The 24,132-nt window shown below is 48.7% G+C and overlaps 3 protein-coding genes across 7 annotated transcripts in view; 1 reads left to right on the forward strand and 2 right to left on the reverse strand.

Annotated features, from left to right (window-relative positions):
* Nucleotides 1–102: 102 nt before the first annotated feature.
* Snrpa (small nuclear ribonucleoprotein polypeptide A) lies at nucleotides 103–10,461 on the reverse strand. 3 transcript variants are annotated; one of them, XM_031385821.1, is made up of 7 exons: nucleotides 10,158–10,461; nucleotides 9,614–9,708; nucleotides 7,037–7,209; nucleotides 5,623–5,799; nucleotides 2,675–2,848; nucleotides 2,190–2,278; nucleotides 103–484 (listed from the first exon to the last, which is right to left on the reverse strand). In XM_031385821.1, the coding sequence occupies exons 2-7, from the start codon at nucleotides 9,684–9,686 to the stop codon at nucleotides 325–327; spliced, it is 846 nt and encodes a 281-aa protein (XP_031241681.1). In that variant the 5' UTR covers nucleotides 9,687–9,708; nucleotides 10,158–10,461; the 3' UTR covers nucleotides 103–324. The 3 variants fall into 3 exon arrangements, with proteins under 3 accessions (XP_031241681.1, XP_031241680.1, XP_031241682.1); XM_031385820.1 differs by having other exon boundaries at nucleotides 10,155–10,335; XM_031385822.1 differs by having other exon boundaries at nucleotides 10,176–10,312.
* Nucleotides 9,946–19,252, forward strand: CUNH19orf54 (chromosome unknown C19orf54 homolog). 3 transcript variants are annotated; one of them, XM_031385816.1, is made up of 7 exons: nucleotides 9,946–10,271; nucleotides 10,979–11,414; nucleotides 14,341–14,409; nucleotides 14,747–14,871; nucleotides 17,462–17,591; nucleotides 17,683–17,753; nucleotides 18,832–19,252. In XM_031385816.1, exons 2-7 carry the CDS (start codon nucleotides 11,092–11,094, stop codon nucleotides 19,167–19,169), a joined length of 1,056 nt encoding a protein of 351 aa, XP_031241676.1. In that variant the 5' UTR covers nucleotides 9,946–10,271; nucleotides 10,979–11,091; the 3' UTR covers nucleotides 19,170–19,252. The 3 variants fall into 3 exon arrangements, with proteins under 3 accessions (XP_031241676.1, XP_031241679.1, XP_031241677.1); XM_031385819.1 differs by having other exon boundaries at nucleotides 9,946–10,192; XM_031385817.1 differs by lacking the exon at nucleotides 9,946–10,271 and adding an exon at nucleotides 10,480–10,815.
* A 3,042-nt stretch (nucleotides 19,253–22,294) lies between these two features.
* The window catches only part of Itpkc (inositol-trisphosphate 3-kinase C), a 23,010-nt gene continuing 21,172 nt past the window's right edge, over nucleotides 22,295–24,132 (reverse strand). Inside the window, exon 7 of the mRNA XM_031385823.1 lies at nucleotides 22,295–23,639. Within this exon, the coding sequence (XP_031241683.1) occupies nucleotides 23,436–23,639 (204 nt within the window). The 3' untranslated portion in view covers nucleotides 22,295–23,435. The remainder of the gene's footprint in view (nucleotides 23,640–24,132) is intronic.

A 24,132-nucleotide genomic window follows, 5' to 3' on the forward strand; every position in this document is an offset into this window, starting at 1 on the left:
CCCAAGTGTTTTCTTAGATTGTGAACCCACAGAAGCCACGAGATCCAAACTCTTGATGTGGAGGGAACCAAGGAAGGCAAGAAAATAAAGCAGACAATACTGGTGAAAAACCAAACCTCAAAAACTCACTTTAATCACAACCTAACAGCGCCAGGTGCAATGTCTGGGGACAGACTCTGGGTACAATGCTGTGTGGCAACCACACACTCACACACGGCTCTGAGAAGGCCCCCAAGGGGGACTTACCTTCAGGGACTGAGCCAAAGGAGGGGGGGAAAGGGGCAGCCCCAGAATGGGGACTGGGACACTCCGTAGGGGAAGGCGCTACTTCTTTGCAAAAGAGATCTTCATAGCATTGTTTTGGGTGATCTTAAAGCCTTGCAGGGCATCTCGTGCTGCCCCAGCCTGCACTTCATTGTCAAACTCCACGAAGGCGATGTCATGGCGCCCAGGGACCAGACGCACCTCCTTGAAGCCAGGGAACCTGGGAGAAGCGAATAGCAGACCTCAGACACCCACTTCAGCGTTCCCCTAACATTTTGGCACCAAAGTGACAAAGGCCAAAGAGATTAAGCTTCTCATAATGTACAACACAGACACCATGCACAAAGATTACCTGGACAAATACCATAAACACCATTAAATGAAAAATCTTAACAATCACAATATGGACCAAACACAGCGCTGGAACCCCTTCCTTCCCCTAAATTCCACCCCTAGTCCCACAAACTGTTACCATTCCCCACTCTCAGTCTTCGGTTTTTCCTTTATTGGACAGGGTCCCTAGCTCAAGCTGGACCTTAGATCCTCAGCCTGAGCACTGGGATTACAAGATGCCATCATGACTGTTGAATGTCCCTCATTTCCTCCAAGTCAGTGGACACCTTTTCCCACAAGCAGTCTCACAAATATGCACTGTTTTGTGGAGATGGCATACAAGCTGTACTGTTTCCAACTTTATTTGGTTTCTCAAATTTTCCTTCAGCATAATTCCTCTCTCTCTCTCTCTCTCTCTCTCTCTCTCTCTCTCTCTCTCTCTCTCTCTCTCTCTCTCTCTCTCTCTCTCTCGTTTTTCGAGATAGGGTTTCTCTGTGTAGCCCTGGCTGTCCTGGAACTCACTCTGTAGACCAGGCTGGCCTTGAACTCAGAAATCCACCTGCCTCTGCCTCCCAAGTGCTGGGACTAAAGGCGTGCGCCACCACTGCCTGGCAACATAATTCTAAAGAACATCCAAGCCAGGTATAGAAGGTCAGACTTCCATGGGAGGCAGAGGCAGGAAGATCACCAGCTCCTGACCAGCCAGAGATATAGATATGAAGACTATGTCCACTTTTGCCCAAAAACCATCTGTTTCTATAATAAACAAGAAAGGAGGGACTGAAGAGAGGGCTCAGCAGTTAAGATCAAGAATTGATCTTGCAGGACCCAAATTCAGTTCCCAGCACCAACATCAGGGCAGCTCCAAACTGAAATTCGAACTCAGGGATATCCAACACTTCTTGCACATATCCACACACAGACAAATGCATAATTAAAAGTAAAACTAAGAAAACCTTAAAAAAGAGAGGGTGGGTAGGTCACAAGCAAATAAAACCTCCCACATTCCAGGGCTGACTATCCGTCCATACCAATACCAGTCAAGGCTAAAAGCCTCAACATGGACATCAAGCAACACTTCCAACCAAGGGCCTCGTATAGCATAGGCTACATAGTGGAGAATGACCCTCAACTCAGTCCTCCCGCTCCAGCCTTCCAAGTACTGAGATTACATGCATACATCAGCACTATCACCCCAGGCTTGACCAGACATTTCTGTAAGAAGTGTGCTTGGAGACCTAAAGACAAGGCCAACAGCCCTTCTCCACTCTGTAGTCCCTCTACTCAAGGTCTACCATATCACTGGCAGGGTAGAGTTCCTATTGTTCCCAGTGCCCTTGTCATTTTTTGAACAGTCTAAACCAGCTCAACATTTGGTTTTTCTTTCACTTTTCCCTTGTTCTGCACCTCTCAATGACACTGACTCAGAAAAGGTGGCTTGGGATCTAAACTACCTGCGCATGGATGCCCACAGCACTGTGTGTCCTCATGTACCATCTTCCTTTCCCACTTCAACTTTCAGGTGCTAGGCACAGAACAACCAGAGCCTGCCCGCCCAGCCAGAAGCCCGCCCAGCCGGACGCCCCACTTACTGGTTGAAAAGCATAGAGAGCATGAGCTCGTTGGTCTCCTCAGGCAGGTTGGTGAGGAACAGGATGTGATTGGGTGGATTCTCGGAGAGCTGTGGGAGAGATGGGAGCCCATGAGCAGGAGTACCCTGAGAGGGATGCTGGGTACTGCACCCTCCTCACCACCTCAGTCTTTCTCACATGTGCCCCAATGCACATTCTCACCCATCTCCCTGAGACTAAAGGCCCAAGACAGCAGAGACCTTTCAGCTTTTGCTCCTACTGTACTGGGCCCTAGTACGTGCACTAACCTGGACACACACCTTGGCTAGCTTCAACCAGCTCTCCCAGACCAATTCAGAAACCAACTCCCCTCTGTCCCAGGTCGGCTCACCACACAGAGCTCAGGCCCAGCGCCACCCATCACCAACCTAAAAGCCTACATAACTGCTCCACTTCTACCCACAGATTATGCTTATGAGACCTAGTGGTGGGGTAAGGTCACTTACAGGCTGGGCAGGTGGCATCTGCCCAGGCATGAGCTGCTGTGGGGGCATGGCCCCAGGGGGAATCTGGCCAGGAGCGAGGCCTGGTGGCGGAATCATGCCAGGTGGTGGCATGTAGGGAGGCTGTCCTGGCATGTGGTGCATGATGCGGGGTGCCTGAGTCATCGGTGGCATGCCCTGCGGGGAACAAGAATAGAAGTGATGTCACAGGGATATAGGTCATGGGAGGCAAGGTCACACATGAAGGCAAGTGCCCACAACATGAAGGAGCAGAGCTGAGATGAGACAGAAAGAACCACTCTTGGAAAGATGAAAAACAACACCCAACTGAGCACCTAAGATGGAAAAACTGAAGGCTTAGGTTCAAGGAGGATTGCTAAACCACAAATAGCTTTTTGAAGGAAAAAAAAGGTATAATTGCAGAATGGCCCAACTTTGTTTAGATGTATATAAAGACACCGGAGGGAGGCTGAAGATAGCTCAGTGGTCAAGAGAGCAGGGTCCCAAGCACTCAGACAGCAGCTCACAGTGAGTGCCCTGTGATTCCAGCTCTAGTGAGTCCAGTGCCCTCTTCTGGCCTCCACAGGGACTGCACTCACGTGCACATACGTGGTAACAAATTAAAAAAGCGCTTGCCGTGTAGCCTGGCTGGCCTCATACCCATAAGGATATGCCTGCCTGTGCTGGGACTTAAGGTGTGTAGCACCATACATGGCCCAAAAACTACATCTTTAAACAAAAGAAGGGGAAAAAAAAGAAAAGAAAACAAGACAGGTGGCTCAGTGGTTCAGACTGCTCTTTCAAATCATACACAGGATAGATCACAACTTTCCAATTCCAGATCCAAGAGATGTGAGGCACACATGTATGCAGTCAAAAACAAACACCCACATGTACACATATCTGTATATATTAAAATAAACATGGATTAAACACTTTGGGCTGGCAAGATGGCTCAGCAGGTAAGAGCACTGACTGCTCTTTGGAAAGTCCTGAGTTCAAATCCCAGCAACCACATGGTGGCTCACAACCACCCTGACACCCTCTTCTGAGAGGTCTGAGGGATGCTACTGTGTACTTATTCATAATAACAAATAAATCTTAAAAAGAAAAAAAAATTTTTTTTTTTTTTCGTTTTTCGAGACAGGGTTTCTCTGTGCAGCCCCGGCTGTCCTGGAACTCACTCTGTAGACCAGGCTGGCCTCGAACTCAGAAATCCGCCTGCCTCTGCCTCCCAAGTGCTGGGATTAAAAGTATGTGCCACCACTGCCCGGAAAGAAAAAAAATTTTAAATGTAAATTAAAAACAAAAAAAGAGCCAGCAAGGTGGTTTAGCAGGCAAAGGCACCCGCCTCTAAGCCTGACAACCTGAGTTCAATCTCCAGCATCTTCTTTAGAAGAGAACTGGCTACAATTCTGACTTCCACTCATGTCCCATAGGCATGAACACTCGCAAAGACACACAACAAGCAAAAATGTAACTTAAAAATGAAAATAAATCAAAGGTGGAAAGTTTGAAAACAGAAGTGGCCAGGCGGTGGTGGTGCACGCCTTTAATCCCAGCACTTGGGAGGCAGAGGCAGGCGGATTTCTGAGTTCAAGGCCAGCCTGGTCTACAAAGTGAGTTCCAAACAGCCAGGGCTACACAGAGAAACCCTGTCTCCAAACAAACAAAAAACCTAACCAAAACAAACAAACAAAAAAGGGGGCTGGTGAGATGGCTCAGTGGATAAGAACACCAACTATTCTTCTGGAGGTCCTGAGTTCAAATCCCAGCAACCACATGGTGGCTCACAACCACCTGTAATGAGATCTGACGCAGTCTTCTGGTGCGTCTGAAGACAGCTATAGTATACTTACATATAATAATAAATAAATCTTAAAAAAAAAAAAGAAAAGAAAACAGAAGTGATCAGTGGAACAAGCCAAAGACAGGCAGACACCACCATTAAATAGCTGCAAACTGTGACACAGTCTGAGAACCATGAGACAGACAGAAGGAGGCAGCACAGTTCAGCTGTCTGTTCTTGCAGTGCTTCCGGTGTCCATGGCATAAGGACACGCCACTTCCTGTTGAATCAGCTTGAGTTAACGTTCTCAAACTGAGGGCCAGAACCTCAACCTCCCAGTTGTTGCAACTGCAGGCATGGGCTATAGCACCCCCAGGGCACACTTCAACACTGATATATAGGACAAGGTGAGTTTCCCTTTCATTTCCCGTGCTGGGGGTTGAACCCCAGGACCATATGTGAACTAGGAACACCTAGTCCTAGGCAGGGCTAAACTTTTCTCCTATATATCCAACTGCCCTACATCAGTGCAAGGACTCCCTACCAGACTAGATTCTGTCATGCCTTGTTAGCCATCTCTCTATAGGCCCACAGCAGGTCATCTTGAGGGTTGGAACTTCCCTCCAGAGTTGGTCCCTCCGCCTTCCATGGGACCCAGTAGGTGAACTCAGGTCCCCGGCTTGCCTGGCAGGCACATTTACCAGCAGAGACAGCATCATGATCACGCCTGCCGTAGGTCCTTGTGCAGGCTCCACCTCCTATAAGGGCACCACAGGAAGCCTCCTACCAAGCAAAGTGGGTTACCTCTGTGTCTATTTACTTCTGCAATGGAATCTTTGCTTAATGTAAAGCAACAACTGATTCTTCATTCCTTCTCCTGCTTCTAGTACTGTGGATTGGATGTACAGCCTCCCACAGGCTACAGCAATTTTTTTAGTTTATAATCCAATAGTCTCTCTAAATGAAATTTGCCTATTTCCAACACTAGGCTGGTAAATTTTTACTTTCTATAAAGACATGGACATAGTGTAAGCATGCACAAACATGAACGTGCAAACAAACACACATACACACACTGAAGTAAAGATATACAAAACCAAACCAAACTCAAGGAAGAAAAAGGCCCAGCAGTGGGAGTGACACTTTTCTGCATGCTGCTTACCGGTACAGGCTGGACAGCGCCCACCACTGGGGCAGCTGCCCCGCCCTGAACAGCCTTTTTGGCAGCAGGTGTCTCCTGACTCTTGGGCTTCCTCTTCTCCCGTTTTCGATCTCTCTCCACAAAGGTGCCCTTCATCTTGGCAATGATGTCTGAGTCAGTCTTTGCATACTGGATACGCTACCAATCAGAGCAGAAAAGTCAAGGGTATGTAAACCAGGGAAAACTGCTAGTGTCCAAAATGAGACATGGAAAGGAACTTGCTAGGAAAAATTAGAGATTGGCTACATAGAGAAACCCTGTCTCAAAAAACCAATAAATAAATAAATAAATAAATAAAATAAAATAAAATAAAATTAAAGAAAAATTAGAGATTGCTTGGTGACAACTTCCTCATTGGTAAAATGGGGGATATTTCCCACTTGGCAGGATTATCAAAGAAACTTATTAGTAAGTCTAAGTGCTTGGAAGCAGCAACAGCTGGACTATAGGAAGCAGCTGTAACTGTAAGCTAGAATAGGAGCTTACAAGCTATCCCAGAAAGAACCCGGAACACATGCTCAGATACATACTTAGACTTTTTTGAGACAGGGTCTCACCATGTAGCTCTGGCTGGCATGGTCCCAGGAGTGTTACAAAGTAAACTTTTCAAATACAATGGTCAGGAAAAGCCAAAACACAAGAGGAAGGGGTGAGACCCCTGTGGACACTCGAGCATCCACCTAGCAAGGGAACAGCCAGGAAGTGAAGGGATGTGAAAGCTCGGCCTGGGATCCTAGCTGCTCATGAGATGAAGGCTGAAGGATGCTAGGCTCCACTTCTGCCTAGCCACGCTGAGGATTAGAGAAGCGAGAAGGCGAGGCCACAAGGACCAGTGGGACCCTTTGTGCTATTCTAGGAAGCTGAAAGACAGTGTTCTAAGAAGGGACGAGAGCTCTCGGAAGAACCTGTGGTGTGGAGACAAGGATGGGTGTGTAGAGGAGCACATGGGGATGGGGGACAAGCAAAGGGTTCCAGTGGAGCTGGGCAGTACAGGCAACAGCTGCAGTGACAGAATGTCTGTAGGCATGGAAGAAAGGTGGTGTTCAGAATCCTTTGTTCATTTTGGCTCCACCATATTTTTGTAGTGTTTTAGTCAGGTTACAACTCTGCAGTCCAGGTTGGGTTGAAACTCTTGGCAAAACTCCTGCCTCAGCCTCCTACATGTAGGCATAAGCCACCACACTCAGCTACTCGATCACTCTGGCCCCACAGACCTCGTATAGGGAACACAGGATGAAAGAAGAGCAAGAAAAAGTAGCATCCTTAGGGAACACTACAGGCCACAGAAGGTCCACACCGCCCAGTCTCCCACACTACGCAAATACATCAGCTTAATACACACAGACACACAAACTTCATATTCAAGATAACTCACCATGGGCTTGTCATAGAAAGGGAAGCCCTGCATGGAGCGCAGGGCATTGGTGGCACTGCTGACCTCCTTGAAGATGACGAAGGCCTGGCCCCTCATCTTCAGGCTCCGAGACACCAGGATATCCAGGATCTGGCCAAACTGGGAGAAGATGGCATACAGGGACTTCTTGAGCTCTGCATTCAGGGAAGACAAAACACACTGTGACAAAAGGCCTGGGCACTGTGCCCTGACACTAGCACTATCCTTAGAAGATGGACCTTTAATCCCAGCACTCGGGAGGCAGGTGCAGGCAGATCTCTGAGAACCTGAGGCCAACTTGGTCTACAAATCGAGTCCAGGACATTCAAACCCCAGCTTGAAGGTGGGGGGGAGGAAGAAAAAACAAAACCAAAAAGAACAACCCACACAAAGGGCCACCAGCCAATTGACTGAATACCCAGAGACACTCAAGAGCCCACAGCACAGAAACAGCCAAGAGCACTCAAATGGACACGTCTACACCTCCTACAAGATGTAGACAGCTATAATACCTGCTACAAACTTGCTGTTCAAATAATAAACACTTTTCACTCCAGTTAAGCTAACCTTCCAGTCCTTTCTTAAGCCTGACGTGCCATTCATTCATTCATTCACTTATTTATTCAAGGCAGGATTCAATTCTATAGCCTGAAACTCTCAACAACAATCCTGTTTCAGTCTCTGAATCACCACACCTCAGCCTTTGTCCACTCCTCATGGAATGTCCTTTTCCTGACATCTCCATGACTGCCCCCTTCTAGCCACTGAGGCGTCCAGGAGGCTCTCTCTAACTGCACTGTCTAGATGTCCCCTTATGTCCCTCTTCTTACCCTGTCTTCTGCTCACATCAGAAGTTCACTTACTGACGACCACTAACAGCTACAAGCCTGTGAGTTGGACATGCTTGGTCCCACCCTGGAATCCCAACACTCAGGAGCTGGAGGCAGGAGCATCAGGTACCTGAAGTCATTCACCGTGGGACCTGGGAAAGTCAGGCTTACGGGCAAGCATGCGTTCCAGCTGAATCATCTTTCCAGTCCTCCCCTGACAATTTTCCCCAGTTGGTCCTAAGAACCAGTATTTAACCTTCCTTAACTTTTGAATGCTACTTCCAAAAAGTAACGCACCAAGGGGCCAGTGCAAGGGCGGTAGACATCCATCCACTTCACAAGCCTCACGACCTGAGTACGATCTCAGGAACTCACAGCTGAAAGACCAGGGCTTCTCTAGGTGTCCTGACCACACATATGTGGATGCACACAAAATAAATACATAAAAATTGTTATTTGTGTTTACTTTTTAAAAATCTGTGTGCTGGGATTCAGTCTTTGCAGAAAGGCAAACTTTCTACCTGTGAGCCTTACTTTCAGACAAGAACTGAATTATTTGGTGGTGATTTTTGTTTAAAAAGAAAAAAAAAATTTTGTGTGGATATTTTGCCTGCAGAAGCCAGAAGAGGACACTATATCCCCTGGAATGCGCATCACAGACAGTTACAAACCTCCCTTGAGTGCAAGGAATCAAAACTGGATCCTCTGGAAGATCAGGCAGCATTCTTTAACCACAGAGCTCTCTCTCCAGACCATGCTGATTTTCTTAGTTGCTGAAATTTAAACCCAAATCCTTACTCATGCTAGGCAAGATGAACACCAGCTACATTTCTCTCAAACCCTTTGGACACTGGGTCTTGCTATATAGCCTAAGCTGGTCTAGAACTCAAGATCTTCCTGCCTCAGTCTCCTGAGTGCTGAGATTACAGCCCTGTACCTCCACACCCTAAAAGAAACCATTTGTCTTTGGTTTCTTTTTTACTTGCTTTGACCATGTTGTTCCAGATGCCTTCAAACAGAATTACAGCTTTCTGCCAACCAGTCCCAGTCCAAGAATTTGCTTAGCCGGAATCCCACATTTCTGCCTCATTTTTCTTGCTATTTGATCCCAGGCAAAGTTATGCCACCCAAATTCCAATTACTTAATCTCAGAGGCTTGTGAGAATTAAAGATAGTCAAGACTTAGAATTCTGCACACATCACCCACATCACAGAGCCAATCACTACTCTGTGTGCTATCTGCACCGTAGCCAATCACTGAGACCTCCATCCCAAGGTCAGTGGACAGAGACAATCTCATGAAAGCAGACTGATGGAGAGAATGATCCTGGAAGGCTTCGCAGAGAGAAGGGACCTGTGCAAAACCCTGAAGATCATTAACAATTCACAGATTGAAGGGCAGAGTGTAAATCATGTGTTGAAATCAAGGAACCAGTATGTACAAAGGCCAAAGTTAACTCCTAACAGACTGAATGGGGAAGGCTGAGAAAGAAATGTGGATGCTAGAGGTGAAAAGGGGTCAACTCTACGGGCAGTGGTGGCACATGCCTTTAGTCCCAGCACTTGGGAGGCAGAGGAAGGTGGATTTCTGAATTTGAGGCCAGCCTGGTCTACAGAGTGAGTTCCAGGTCAGCCAGGGCTACACAGAGAAAACCTGTCTCGAAAAAGAAAAGAAAAAGGGGTCAACTCTTGTGAGATCACCTTGAGTCAGGCTACCCCAAGAACTCACCATCTTTCTTGATCTTCTCATTGAGATTGTTGATATAAATAGTGTGGTTGGGACGGGTCTCGGGAACTGCCATGGTGTGAGATGTTCAGGTACGGCTTAAAGAAGAGGAAAAAAGCGACTTTGGCTCTAAATTTCCCAAATTCTTTGTCCCAAAGGGCTGATGGGCTCTGCTCGGGGGTCTTTCTTCCAAGAGTTAGTCGGGTGAGACCGGAATTGGGGAAGGATGTCACAGTTTAGCAACAAAGCCAGCATAGGACCCCGCGTCTCCAGCCCGCGTGCTAAGGGAGAGCTAGAAAGGTTAACTACGAGTCCCAGAATGCTCTACGAGTCCCGGCAGGCGGAGCACACCGAGCAGCGCTTCCCATTAGTCCACGCGCGCGAACGGCGTCCCGGGAGGAAAAAAAAAGAACCCGGATGTCGGAGCCAGTTAAGAAAGAAGGGACCGACTTGGGAACATCCTAGTTTCTCAAAAGAGAGGCCTCCCGAAGTGCTCCACCCGCCTCCCCGGCGCCGAGCGGCGTCTACACCCGCGGGGACCCACCACCTGAGCCGTCGCTCCCACCGATAACGCCCGCCAAGGTACGCTGCACAGGCACACAGCTATCTTCCCTGGCTTCGGCTTATCCCTTCCCCGAGCTAATCACGGCGCACAAACTCGGTAAGTCCAGACTAAGTCTCTTCCCCAACCTCAGCGCCTGCCAAGGAAAGAAACACTTGGGTTCCCGCCTTAACGATAAGCCCCGCCCCCTTGCCTAGCGGTAACGGACCAATCAAAGAAGGGCACGAGCCTTCGGCCAATTGGGGCATGGTTAGAGCTCTAGTGCATTCCAAGATTGCCTTTCGGAAGCCACGCCTCTTCCCCTTCCGCCAGCATCACGTGACCGCCAAGGAGCGCTGTGCAGGTTGCGAGTTCTACCACGTGGAATGGGAAAGGACAGATGGAGGCTGGCGGGGTGACGCCACTTCCTCCTGGGGAGGAGCTTGTGTAAATTCCTAGGTTCCATTCCCTTGTGGATCGGTATATACCAACTTAGTCGGCCTTTGATCGCTGAGCTGCTGCGACTCTCGTACTTCTCAGCTGATCCCATGACCCTGCTCACCACTGGGCTGCTTCCCCACCCACGTGTCTTTTTTTAACCTCTTGACCCTAGCTCTTAAAGTCAACCACAAGGTTTCAAACTCAGGCCCGGGATGCAAAGTAGGCAAGTCGCATCCTTAAGACTATGGGGTCCTTCATCATTTGATTTAAGCTAGTTTCTCTTTCCGGTGTTTCAAATACTAACCCAGGTTCTCCCACACCAACTGGTCAGGCACCGTATTCTGCAATCAATTCTAGTTTTAATTTTTTTTTTTTTTTTTTTGCAGGTCTCCATGTGCAGGCCTGAATAGCTCTTATCCAGTTCTTTTAAAAACTGAAAATCTCCATCCTTGAGCGATTCGGAAGGATCCCATTTCTCATTCTTCCTGAAGACCCCCAAATGACTTCTCCATGCTCTTTCCCCCCAAAACCCACAGTCCCCCCAATAATTCATGAGACCCAAGACACCAACATTCCACCTCCTTTACCCCTGAATCCCTCGGACTTTGCTCTACCATCCCCTCCTTGTAGTCTCCAGGCTTCTGCTCCACTCCCACCCCTTCCCCCACCCCCTCCACCTCCACCCTCCGCGGTGGAGGCTGTTCTCCCTCATGTCTATGGCCTGAAGAATCGCAAGCTCCTGAAGGAGGCCTTGGAGAAGGCTGGCCCAGCCCCTGAAGGCAGAGATGATGTGAGGAGGCTCCTGAAGCTGCACAAGGACCGGTAGGGTCTCCAACCTCCCCACCCCCACACACACCAACCCAGATCTCAGATAATCACCGCAGCCACCCAGCTCTTTGTGGTCCCATCTCCTTAATCTCAAAGGGCCTTAAGGACCTTACTTAGCTCTTCAGTGGTTGGCCTCCAGCAATAGAGAACAGCTTCTGCTCATGCCAGTGAGTGGTTCCATGCCTCCAGACAGTGACTCCCAGAGTAGACAGAGTTGTGATAATGGAGCCCCAAAGACGGGTCTCAGTGTTGGCTTCTGGAATCAAAGCAGCTGCAAATGCTAGTGAGCACATTATGCAGGCCAGTGCCATGAGAGCAGACAGCACAGGTGCAGATCTGCAGTAAAGACTTTTCAAAGAACTAGCAAAGGGGACCTGGGAACATAGGTCAGCAAGAGCGCCCACGGAGTGTGGCGGGTTGGATGGAGGAATTTGGACTGTCCTGAGGTCTGGTGAGCCAGGGAATGACTTTGCTGAGAGAGGAAAGCTACTTTTAAGAATGAAGGTCATGAATGGAGTCCAAGGTCCTGGGAAGAGTAGTGCACACAGGGACCTGGGCAGTAAGGGAAGAAGATAGAGAAGAGGCCACAGGCCCTTGTCCAGATTGATAAAGAAACTCCTAGTTCCAGACGTAGTACCACGTGCCTGTAATCCCACAGTTCAGGAAGCCAAGCAGGAGATGAGGTCAAGGCCAACCTGAGCTACATAGCAAGACCCTGACTTGGAAGGAAAGAAAGGGGGGTTCTTAAGCTCTCCAATCACATTTATAAGGTACACACACCAAGTGCCCCAGCCACCATCATGAAAATTGAACGCAGAAAACCTGTCACGCTGCAAAAGTAGTATGTGTTAAGCACCATTCTAAAGGATTTGTTTACTTTGCTTTATTTCTTGACCTGTATTTTGTTTTGGTTTTTGAGAAAAGATCCCATGTAGCCTAGGCTGACCTCAAACTTGCTATGTAGCTGAGAATACCTTGTTCTTTCTTCCTCCACATCAGATTGTAGGTATACACTGCCATCACTAGAACCGGGGTGGGAGGGGTATATGAGACAGAGTCTCTTTATGTAGCCCAAGTTGGCCTGAAACTTGTGGCAATCCTGCCTCTGCTTCCAAAGTTACAGGCATAAATCACCATGGTTGGCTGAGTTTTTAAATATTTGTTCTCAGCAACTTCCTGGGATAGGAACTGTTACTTTCCTGTTGAGGAAGTCCTGGATGAGAAATTCAGGAGTCTTAGAAGGATAGAAAGATGACTCTAGTTACGAGCACTTGTTGCTCTTACAGAGAATCTGAACTGGGTTCCCAGCACCCACATAATGTGGCTTAAAACCAGCTCTAAAGGATCCAGTACTTCTGGCCTCTATGGGTACTCTACCAAGAAAGCTGAAGCTCCCGTTCAGCCACTTCACAAAGGGATAGGTCTCCATTTGAACTCAAGGGGAGGGCATCCTGCTGTGGGCAGGAATTACTTCAACTGAGAACCAGGAGCTTTGTGTAGTCCTGTGTGAGCATCCCCATCACCACCCTGGCTTGCCTTCTCACTGGCCTTGGAATAGGCAAAACAGGCCTATGGCCTGAGGGACCCATATTGAGGCTTGGTCTGTTGCTCTGTATTGAAATGCTGAATTCTATGCAAAGGTTTAGACCAATGAGTGAATTCTCAAATTTACCAGTCCTCGTTGTGCAGACCTTGCTCCTTAATTTTAAACTGTTGAGATTTGTGTCTGTCTCTGTGTATTGTAATACTTAAAACACTGGCCCTGGCTGCCTCAGGGAGGAACAGATCCTCCTGTTCACCAAGTTATCCCTGACTGGTGAATAAAGATGCCTACAGCCTATAGCAGGGTAGAAGAGAAGAGAGATGAGGCTTGGGGTCCGAGGCAGGAACCATGAGGAGGAAGAAGACAGTGCAGAGAGGAGAAGACACCATAGAGTAGGTGAATCATGAAAACATGGCCATGAGGACTGGGCAGTTTTAGTTAAGAGCTGCCCAGATGGAACATGGCAAGTTATAACGTGGGGTTATTGATACAGAAGTAGGTATTAATCACTAAGAAGGTGGCTGTCTGCCTAACTCTAGTGCTGATTAAGACTTGGTAAAGTTTTGTGTCTTTTATCTGGGAACTGAGTGATCTAAGGCAGGGTAGATAAATAATTACTACAGCCGACTGAGATAACTGAAACCATGTGGGTGGCTGCCTGGGGCAGGGCTCAGCAGGCCTACTCAGATTCATTAAGGTGATCTCTTGGGCCTTAAGTATATTCCCACCTGGTTTTACTTAGGCTGAGTTAAATCTATTTAGTGTGTGTGCCTGGGTGCGTGCGTGCGTGCGTGCGTGCGTGCGTGCGTGCGTGCGTGAGTCCTTCCAACATGTGGGTCTGAGGAATTGAACTCAGGCTGTCAGGTTTAGCAGCAGGCACTTTTATCCACTGAGCCACTGTGCTATTACCCATTATACCTGATGGGGAGAATAATCAGGAAGAACACCTTTAATCCCCAAACTGGGGAAACTAAGGCAGAAAAGTTGCCACTGATTGGAGGCTAGCATAGGCTACATTTGGAAAAAATGTCTACAAAAAAAGAAGAAAAAAACCATTTGGGTATAAAACATACCACCTTCTAGATATTTCTTCAGATAAATCATTGTGACTCGTGGTTGCATAGGTTCTTCATCTGCTCTTTGTCTTTCAAGACCTGAGAGAAGCTGCAAGAAACATCCAAAATGGTGATCCACACCACCACCACCAGATGAGGACACTGAGGCTTGGAGAAGCACTGTGGGGGGTACAGCCTCAACAGGGGAGAATGAAGTGAGCTGCCCAGACAAGAGTAGCCCTGAGACCTTAGGAGAGCTCAGTCTCCAGGGGGTGGTCTCAGAGCTGTCCCCTTGTGACTTACCCTGGTTGCTTTCCCTCAGGTTTCGAAGTGACCTGCAGTGGATCCTCTTTTCTGCTGACCTGCCATCACTCATCCAGGAAGGCCCTCAGTAAGAACCCATTTCCTGGATTCCAGAGGGCCCTCCCACAGGCCAAGCTGGCACTGTGGGACAAGCACCCCCATGCCCCAGGCATCCTGGGAAGGGAGAAAAAATATCTGAGGAGTATTTTCCACATCAGGATCTGTGTGTGTGTGTGTGTGTGTGTGTATCCATTTTGTGTTTCACAGGTTCCCAGGTTTAACCCCCCACCTTGCAGCCTATTCTTCCTACCTGGCATGGGGGGTGGGGGTAGGCAAGTCCCCTAGTCAGCATACCCCTCCCTCCTGAGGTCAGGGGAATTCAGTAAATACATAGGACATGCTACAGACTGGGCTGTCTCCCCCAGGTGTGGACTGGTGGCCTTGTGGATGGCAGGAGCTCTTCTGTCAACACCTGACAGCGTCTCTTTGGAAAGACTAGTGCAGGTGGCCAAGGAGAGAGGCTACACAGCACAGGGAGAAATGTTCTCTGGTGAGTTGGCTGGGAAATCCCTCAAGCCCTGAGTTCTGTTTGCCCTTCTCTAGAGGAAGAAAAGAGGCCGCCTGAGGCCCTCAGGGTGAGTGAGGAGGTCTCATTACCATCTCCTGGCCTACCCCTTACAGTAGTAGACTAAGGATGCTACCAGGACAAGTCAATCCAGACTGCCAGAGTCCTAAACTTGGCTCTCTGGCCATCTCTATAGTTTGCTGTGTGTCAGACCCAGACATAACAATAGGGAACCTGGCCTTCAGCTTCTCCCAGCATCCTTCAGTTCCTACCTGAACTTTCCAACCCAGTGGCTGGACTTCTCCCCAGAGGCTCTTCTCTATATAATCCAGACCCCTCTCCCCCCCTTCTCTCTTTCTCTCTCACTCTCTCTCTCCTCCTCCCTCTCTCTCTCTCCCTCTCTCTAGCTCTCTCTGCATTTCTCTCACCCTGTGTGTCGCAGACCAGGATTTCTTGTGGAGTCCCTTGTTCCACAGGACTAGGGGTTCTGGCCAGGTGGGCACGGGATTCGGCTTTGACAAACAGACTACACACGAGTGATGTAAGATCTGAGTGTATTTCTTTTAAAATGGCATGAGGCTTTTACAATCATTGCAAAAGAGAAATAAAAAAATCTGGCAGCTCAACAGTTGAGGTACATCTGAGGCTATCTGAAACATACTGGGTCTAAAGCAGCAGCTATCTTCTCTGAACTGGTGCTGCATCCCCCGGGCCCAGAGCACTTGGGCCCGGGAGACTACGAGAGATACATGAATCTGAGTCCTAGCCCAACTAAGTTCTAGTGCTAGTCCTGCATGTGTGTCCAAGTCCTTCCCCCAGTCCTAGTGATAGACTGAAGTCACGTAGGCAAGCAACCCCCACACACCAAGGTCACCTGACTTCTAAAAGCCAGGTGTAGATAACTCCTCTTCAGTTCCTTGCTATGGTTACAGACTAGGTGGGCCTAAGTAAGCTCTTCAACTATGTTGCCTTTCTGGGCCAGCAGACGTTAGCCCCAGGGAACACCTGCTAAGCTAGTTCCTAGGAGTGATTCAGCTGCAAATCTAATATGGCCTGCCTATGTTGACTAAGAATGAGGATTTCACCTGATCTTGCCCTGGGATAGTTTGCTCATTCTGTAAGCTTTAATGCCCTACCCCCAATGTTGGAGGCTAACTAACGTTCTAAGCCAGGGTTTGACTAGGACGTTGGAACATTGGTGAAGGTCAGAAAGCAATGTCCGAATTTTCTTTTGCTAGCTGTTAAAGAAATGATACCTTGGTGAGTTCCTAGCACACTAGTACGAGGACATATCTGGGCCACCTCTGAGTTTGGGGTGCCAGGCGACAATGAGGAAGCAGGAGACTGACTTTCCTTGAAGTTTATGCCTCAAATACCGCCGTCACGCAAAGTGTGCGTGGCACCTGTGCACACTTATGTTCTTTTTTTCTCTCTCTTCCCCCTTCCCCTCTGTCTCTGTTTGCTTGGCAACTTCCTGGCCTTGTTGCATGGGACCAGAACCCACCTAAGAGCTGCCCCCAATAAACTTGCCTTTATACTTTAATTTGTCTTGAATTGACTTATTTTGTTGGCAGAGAAAACCTATCACAGTTAAGTGGTTAAGCATCTGACCATGTTTGTGCATCATATCTTTTGTTTTTGTTTTTTATACTACTGGGAATGAAGTCAAGAACTTAATGCTTGCTAGGCAGGTGCTCTATCACTGAGCCCCACCCTTAGCCCCTCACTGGGAGATTCTAGGCAGGGACTCTACCACTGAGCCACGCCCCCAGCCCTCACTGGGGGATTCTAGGCAGGGACTCTACCACTGAGCCACGCCCCCAGCCCTCACTGGGGTATTCTAGGCAGGGGCTCTACCACTGAGCCACAGCCCTAGCCCCTCACTGGGGGATTCTAGGCAAGAGCTCTACCACTGAGCCACACCCCCAGCCCTCACTGGGGGATTCTAGGCAGGGGCTCTACCACTGAGCCACGCCCCCAGCCCCTCACTGGGGGATTCTAGGTAGAGGCTCTGCCACTGAGCCACGCCCCCAGTCCCTCACTTGGGGATTCTAGGTAGAGGCTCTGCCACTGAGCCACGCCCCCAGTCCCTCACTGGGGGATTCTAGGTAGAGGCTCTGCCACTGAGCCACGCCCTCAGCCCCTCACTGGGGGATTCTAGGCAGGGCTCTACCACTGAGCCACACCTCTAGCCCCTCACTGGGGGATTCTAGGTAGGGGCTCTACCACTGAGCCACAACCCCAGCCCTCACTGGGGGATTCTAGGTAGAGGCTCTGCCACTGAGCTCTGTTTCCAGCCATGTCAACGTATTTCATTTTTTCTTTTGAGCCATGGGCTCACCAAATTTCTCAACCTAGTCTCGAATTCACTGTGTAGCCCAGGACAACTTTGAACAACTGATACTCCTAATTTGACCTCTGAAATCACTGGGATTACAGGTCTATGACATCATACCCAGCTTGTGCCTCATTTTCTGCACTCACACAAATAAGCCTTTTTGAAATGATTCTCATTAATATACTTATTGACTTATTTATTCAGACTGTCTTCCCTCCCTCTCTTTCTTTTCTTCAGTGGCTGACATGGCCAAACTGGCCCAGGAGACTTTGGGCTGCCAGGCTGAGCTCCTGTGTGGTGGCCTGGGTGGTCCCAACAGAGATCGAGTTCTACAGCACCTCATCACTGGACATCCCCTGCTCATCCCGCATCCCAGAGTCTGGGAGGGAGTGGGGTAGGAATGGTGAAGGGTGGCACCCAGGGCCATACCACAGTTTGGACCTTAACACCAGCTCTAGCTATGATGAGGATTTCAACCATGAGCCGTGTCAAAAGAAAGGCCATAAGGCCCACTGGGCAGTGAGTGCAGGTAGGTCGTTGTCCCCACCCAGACCTTTGCCCTTGAGTGCTGCTGCTCCCTAGAGCTCTCCACCCATTATTAACCCCATTCACATTGTATCACTGAAGGTGCTGGCCATGCACTGAGAATATAAACAACAGCTTGGCCTTCTTTCCCATACATACTTAGCAAAAAGCCCAGCAGGCATCAAGTCCCTCAAATACCTGCCAATTAAGAGTTCCCAAGGCAGGCACAGACTGGGGAATGAAGAGCTCCAGAAGCAGCCCAGCCTCTGCCTTGTCAGACTCTTAGTTCTGTCTAAGTTTCTTCCCCTCTCTGGGCTTGTTGCCCATCTGGAAATTAAGGAGTTAGGGGAGGTGTATTAGCTTTTCTCACAGAAGCAACTTGATAGGTTTCTGCAGCTCATGGTTCAGGAGATACTTCATTGGAGGGAAAGACATGGCAGCTGATAGCAGGACCTACCTGGGGTGCATACAGCTCCTTAGTTCTTGGGAGACCAGGACGCGGAGAGCTCCATCCAGAAATGTAGCTTGCACTTACACTTCAGCCCCACCCAAGTGATGCACTTCCTCCAGCAGGGTTCCATCAGCTCCAAAATAGTACCAGAGATTGCAGGCCAGGGACCCAACACTTAAACCTAAGAGGCATTGCACAGACGAACTGTAATGGAGGCAACACTGCCTCTTACAGCCGCCTGCTCAGCATTGGCTCCCACAGAACACGGTTGATTCTGTATGCATCTCTGTCACCAGCACTATCTTCATCTCACCCTGCCTGGAAGGAGGGCGGTTGTGTACATCAGGCCAGGCCTCCAGATGTGTATTGGCCTTGACTAGTTCTCTGTGAGGGGGTCTTTCTGGGGCAGCTGGAGATGTTTTTTTTTTTTTTTTCCTTAGAATACTGTCTCCATCTTCAATGTGCCATAAGAGGCAGGACTTCAAATACCCAAGGCATAGAAGCCAAAAGCCTTGCTGTTTACCCACAGAGCCCTACTAACCTTGTGGTAGCAAGGCAGCACCTGGCCTAGAGGGTTGCCCTGGTACCTGGCTGTAACCCAGGCAACTCACATCCTCTTCCTGTCCCCCAGGGGTCCTGATAGGTGTGCAGAATGTGCCAAGCCCTGGCTACATTGAAGACTCTGAGTTGTCAGGCCTCTTCCACCCAGTGCCTGGTGCACCCCACCAACCACCATCCTTCCCAGAAGAAAGCTCCCCAGGTGCCATCTTCCTTCTCTCCAAGCAGGGCAAGAGTTGGCATTACCAGCTGTGGAACTACAGCCAAGTCCAGGATAGCAACCTGCAGCTGACAGACTTCTCACCGGCAAGGGCTGCCGATGGACGGGTGTACGTGGTACCTGCTGGTGGGGTAGAGGCTGGCCTCTGTGGCCAGGCCCTGCTGCTCAGACCACAGGAGGGGAGCCATTAGCTGGGGCTGGGACACCTGCCTTGAACTTAACTCCAACATTAGAATGCTTCAGCTTCTTCCCCTAATATGATATTTTCAGTCCAGTTAGTTTTGTTTGACAATAGTATCTTGAAGACCGCCTGCCCAGAAATCTTTCACTAGATCACCCCATATATGGAGTCACAAGCTTGACCACTGTCCAAAGTCTAAACCTGTTACCTCCAGGATCAAGCATTCCTTTTGGCTAAGGGAGACTTGTTTTTGTGGAGGATTTTTGTGTTTTAAAGCATGGTCTCTGCCTCAGGGGTAGTAGCACATACTTCTAAACCCAGCACTCAGAAGGTAGAGCAGCAGTTCTAACCTGTGGGTCATGCAGCCGGACTTTTACTACTTTGTGTTTCTTCCACCCTTTCAGCGCCCTAATGGCAGATGGGAGAGAAAAGGATAGAGGGGGAAGGGGCCTGCATTATCCTTCAACTACTTCCTGCTGATTAGGGGTGTCAAGTTCCTTGGGGAAAGTTTGATCTTTGCTGTCAGGATATCTAATGTCTTTTTCCTTTTGTTTCCCCCTTAAGATTTATTTAGCCGGGCAGTGGTGGTGCACACCTTTAATCCCAGCACTTGGGAGGCAGAGGCAAGAGGATTTCTGAGTTCGAGGCCAGCCTGGTCTACAGAGTGAGTTCCAGGACAGCCAGGGCTACACAGAGAAACCCTGTCTCGAAAAAACAAAAACAAAACAAAAAAAAAGATTTATTTATTTTATGTTTATGAGTACACTATAGCTGTCTTCAGACACACACCAGAAGAGGGCATCAGACAACATTACAGATGGTTGTGAGCCATCATGTGGTTGCTGGGAATTGAACTCAGGACGTCTGGAAGAGCAGTCTGTTCTTAACCATTGAGCCATCTCTCCAGCCCCCCTAATTTCATCATTTCTTCTTTGCACACAACTGCTTAACAAATTACATCCAACAGCCCCTCAGCTCTCAGGGCCTGGACATTTATCTAACATCTGAAAAGCTCCCAGAATTCCAAAGGTCACAGTTTCAGAAACTATCTGCAGATGGCAAAATCAAATCCCTGCTACAGCATGAGGCAAACCATCAATGCTGTAGACAGTCTGAAGCAGCCACACCTGGGGTTAAAATGAAAACATATTCCCATAATATTTCTGTGCTTTTCAAAAAAACCAAAATTCTCACTATAGAGTCATAACCCCTTTGTGAGTCAAAAGACCCTTTCACAGGGATTGTCTAAGACCATCAGAGAAAATATATTTACTTTATGATTCATAATAGTAGCAAGATTATAGTTATAAAGTAATGATAAAAATAATTTTATGGTTGGGGTCACCACAACATGAGGAACTATATTAAACGGTTGCAGCATTAGGAAGGTTGAGAACCACTGAGGTAGCAGATCTCTGAGTTTGGACCAGCCTGGTCTACATAGCAACCTCTAGACCAGCCAGGGCTACATAGTAAGAACCTGTCTCACAAGCAAAACAGCAGTCTTACTATGTAGCCCTAGATGACATAGAACTCACTGTGTAGTAGACCAGGTTGGCCTCAACCTCAGAGATCTGCCTGTCTTTGCTTCCTGCTTACTGGGATTAAAGGCATGTTCTTACATGCCTGGTCTAGAGGGTTCTTGGTAGGAACTCAGACCCTAGTCATGGCCCTCCCACCTGAATGTGACATCCATTGGTCTTCCTTTAGGGGCATTTTTAAAGACACTGTCCGGTAATTGAACACCTTCAAGAGCCTGGACCCCCTGCTTGTCCCCATCCCTAAGTTTGCTCACAGAGCAGGAATTAACCCAACTTCCTTCTCCTTGGCACACTTAAGACTATTGCTCATCTACCTGACAGCTGTGTTGGCTTTCAGAGGCTGGAGACTGTAGGTGCCAATGACAGCCTTGAGCTGATGTGATGATCACTGTCCCTGAGCTGGCAAGATGGCTTACTGGGTAAAGGTGCTTGTCAAGCCTGATGACCCAGGGCCCCATGTGGCAGAACAAGAACCAATTCCCACAGGTTGCCCTCTCACCTCCATTTGTTTGTTGTGGTACATGCACATTCACATTCACAAAAATTCAAATGTAATAAAAAGAGTTTTAAACCTTACTCCCCCTAACTTCTCTATCTTAGCTCCACTATCATTTCTTCTTCAAAGAGTCCCTAGGATGTCTCCCTTCTGCATAGTGAGAAAAAGAGGAATATGTTTGTTTGGGTCCTTTTTTTAAAAAAAAAAAAAAAAAAAAAAGACAGATTTTGTCATGTTTGTTATGCAGTCCAGGTTAACCTCAAACATGCTACATCCTGTCCAAAGCTGGGATAGTGGTGTAAGCCTATAATCCCAGTATTGGAACACAGGAGCCAGATAACAGTTAAAGCTTATCATCAATTACATGACAAGTTCAGGGCCAACTTGAGCTATGTAAGACTCTTACATAGGCAATGCTTGTGCCTCTTCTAGTGCATCAACTCTTCAGTGCTGTACAGAGAGTGACAGGCACCCAAGCTACACAAGAGGACCTCCAGTTCCAGACTAACCTGAGCTACACAGTGAGATCCTGTCTTTAACAAAAAAAAAAAAAAAAAAAAAAAAAAAAAAGGGCGGGGAGATGGCTCAGCAATTAAGACCACTCCCTGCTCTTTCAGAGTTTGGATTCAGAACCCAAATCAGGCAGGTGAGCTGTAACTTAAGCTCTGAGGGCAGGGGGTCCAATGCCCTCTTCTGGCCTCCTTAGGCACCCAAATACATGTAGCATGCACACATACACAAAGTACAAATCTTTTGTGTTTATAAAACTATTTCTCTGTATAGCCCTAGCTATCTTAGAACTCATTCTTAGACCAGGCTGGCCTTGAGCTCAGAGATCCACCTGTCTCTGCCTCCTATCCCCCCACCTCCCCTCCCCCAAGTGCTAAGGTTAAAAGAATGCACCACCACCACCACCCAGTGATAATTTTTTTTTTTAAATCTAAAAAACAAAAAATAATGGCATTTCTGAGTCTTGAATGAGTGGTGAACCTCCCTCAGCCAGCTCACTCTCCCAAGGTGATTGATACCCCAGCATGAAAGTCCAGAGTATGAATCTCAGCTGCCACATACCCAGATGCCAAGAAAATACCTACAACACTGATTTTGTCCTGTTTATTATGGTGCTACTGTAGGCGGGGGGCACAGTAAAGTCATTTTGCCTCAATTCCCTGACACCACCACCCCAGCTAACTACCTCGTATATAAATATATATGTATATAAAGTCAGTCAGTAGAAAAGGAAGACGCGTCGGCCTTGGAAGACCTCAGGGCTTCAGCTTAGAGAAGAGGTAGGCTCCTATCCTTGCCAAGCCCAACCCTATGGGCCAGGAAGCTAAGGCTCTGGAGCAGTGCTGGAGCACAGAGCTAGAGTGGTTTCTCCCCCACCCCAGAGTTCTAGAGTCTTTGGTTAGAACCAGGTAGTCCATGGTTAGTTAGGGCCAGTAGCCCCACCCACTTGTGCTTCTAGGCAACCTGGCACTTCACTCTGTGTGTGGTCAGGGCACTTATACAATGAAGCAAGGCTGTCTGGTTCCCAAGGAGAAGCCTCCTCTGCCTCAAAGACTCCTTCCTGACATCGGACCCTGCTGGGACAAGAGCCTGGGTGTCAGGGCCAGGAGGAGGAAGTCCTGAGGCTGGAGCTGGTGCACCAAGGAAGGAAGATGGTCACAGTGCTGGCACAGATGGATACGGCTGTGGTCAGGAGTCCACAAAGGAGCAGAAGGGATCCTTCCCCATCCTGGCAGGGACGAGGCAAGCAGGCCCCATGCAGAAGCATTAGGCCTCAGGTAGCATCAGCAAGGACACAGCATGTCCCATCCTCCTCTCAGCACTTGGATGGGGCTCTCACTGGCCCAGGGGGACAAGTAGCTCCTGCAGGTCTTCACAAATAGTGTCCTCTGGGAAACAAACCAACCTGTTAGCTCTAGGCTCAAAGAGCTAACTCAGGCAAGAGTTCACTCCTCAGCTGTGGCCTCTGCTACTCCCTTAGAAGCTTGCCCAGCTGCTCAGGATACCCCGTTCATGTTCTGCTAACTCTATGCCCCCACGTGTCTTGTTTCTCATATCATCGTAGGGAGCCCAGTGCTGCCAGGGCCCCCACGCTCCTCAGCCCACACTGATGTGGTGACACTCTGAAGCGCCTCATCTTCCATCAGCAGCCTCAGGCCGGACAGCATCTTATGGTCTTCTGGCCAGACACACGCTATCCTGCAAGCAAGCCTCACAGTGGCAGGTGACGTCAGCTCTGGGCCAGCCCCTGAAGGAGGCAGATCAAATTGTCCAGACCCCAGAGGTAGCCATCCTCACGGTTGCCCTCAGTCCAAGGCAGCCTGTGACTGAGCGTCTGGTGGTCAGGCAGGGCCACTGTCTTGCCGAAGTCAATCATCCAGACCTTGGCCATGCCGGTGTGGTCATGCACAAAGAGAAGGGAGCTGCCCACTACCTGCAGCAGATAGTGAGAAAAGCAGTCAGAGAAAGGAGCACTAGCTACTGGACTCCCTGGTGAGCAGCAAACAGGGTGGTAGACAGCAGATGCAATGAGCAGACTCTGCAATGAGGCTACCCAAGTTCAAATCCTGACTCTGATGCTTGGGCAACTATTTTACCCTCTCCATGATTCTGCTTCTACATATACAAACCGAGAATAACTGTATAATTACACATACGGACATAAAGCATTTCAAATGGTTCCTGAAACATGGCGACTACACAATGAATATTACAATTAGAGTGTGTGTGTGGGGGGGCACTTCTAGAAACTTGGCAGGATTTTGACATTGGGCCAGGACCCTGAAGTAAGCTCAGGCAGGAATCTGATTTGGGCTGGGACAGGGAAGCAGGCTTCAGGCAGGAGTCTGATTTGGGCTGGGACAGGGAAGCAGGCTTCAGGCAGGAGTCTGATTTGGGCTGGGACAGGGAGGCAGGCTTCAGGCAGG

This window comes from Mastomys coucha, unplaced genomic scaffold (assembly GCF_008632895.1).
Source record: "Mastomys coucha isolate ucsf_1 unplaced genomic scaffold, UCSF_Mcou_1 pScaffold21, whole genome shotgun sequence".
Lineage (NCBI taxonomy): Eukaryota > Metazoa > Chordata > Mammalia > Rodentia > Muridae > Mastomys > Mastomys coucha.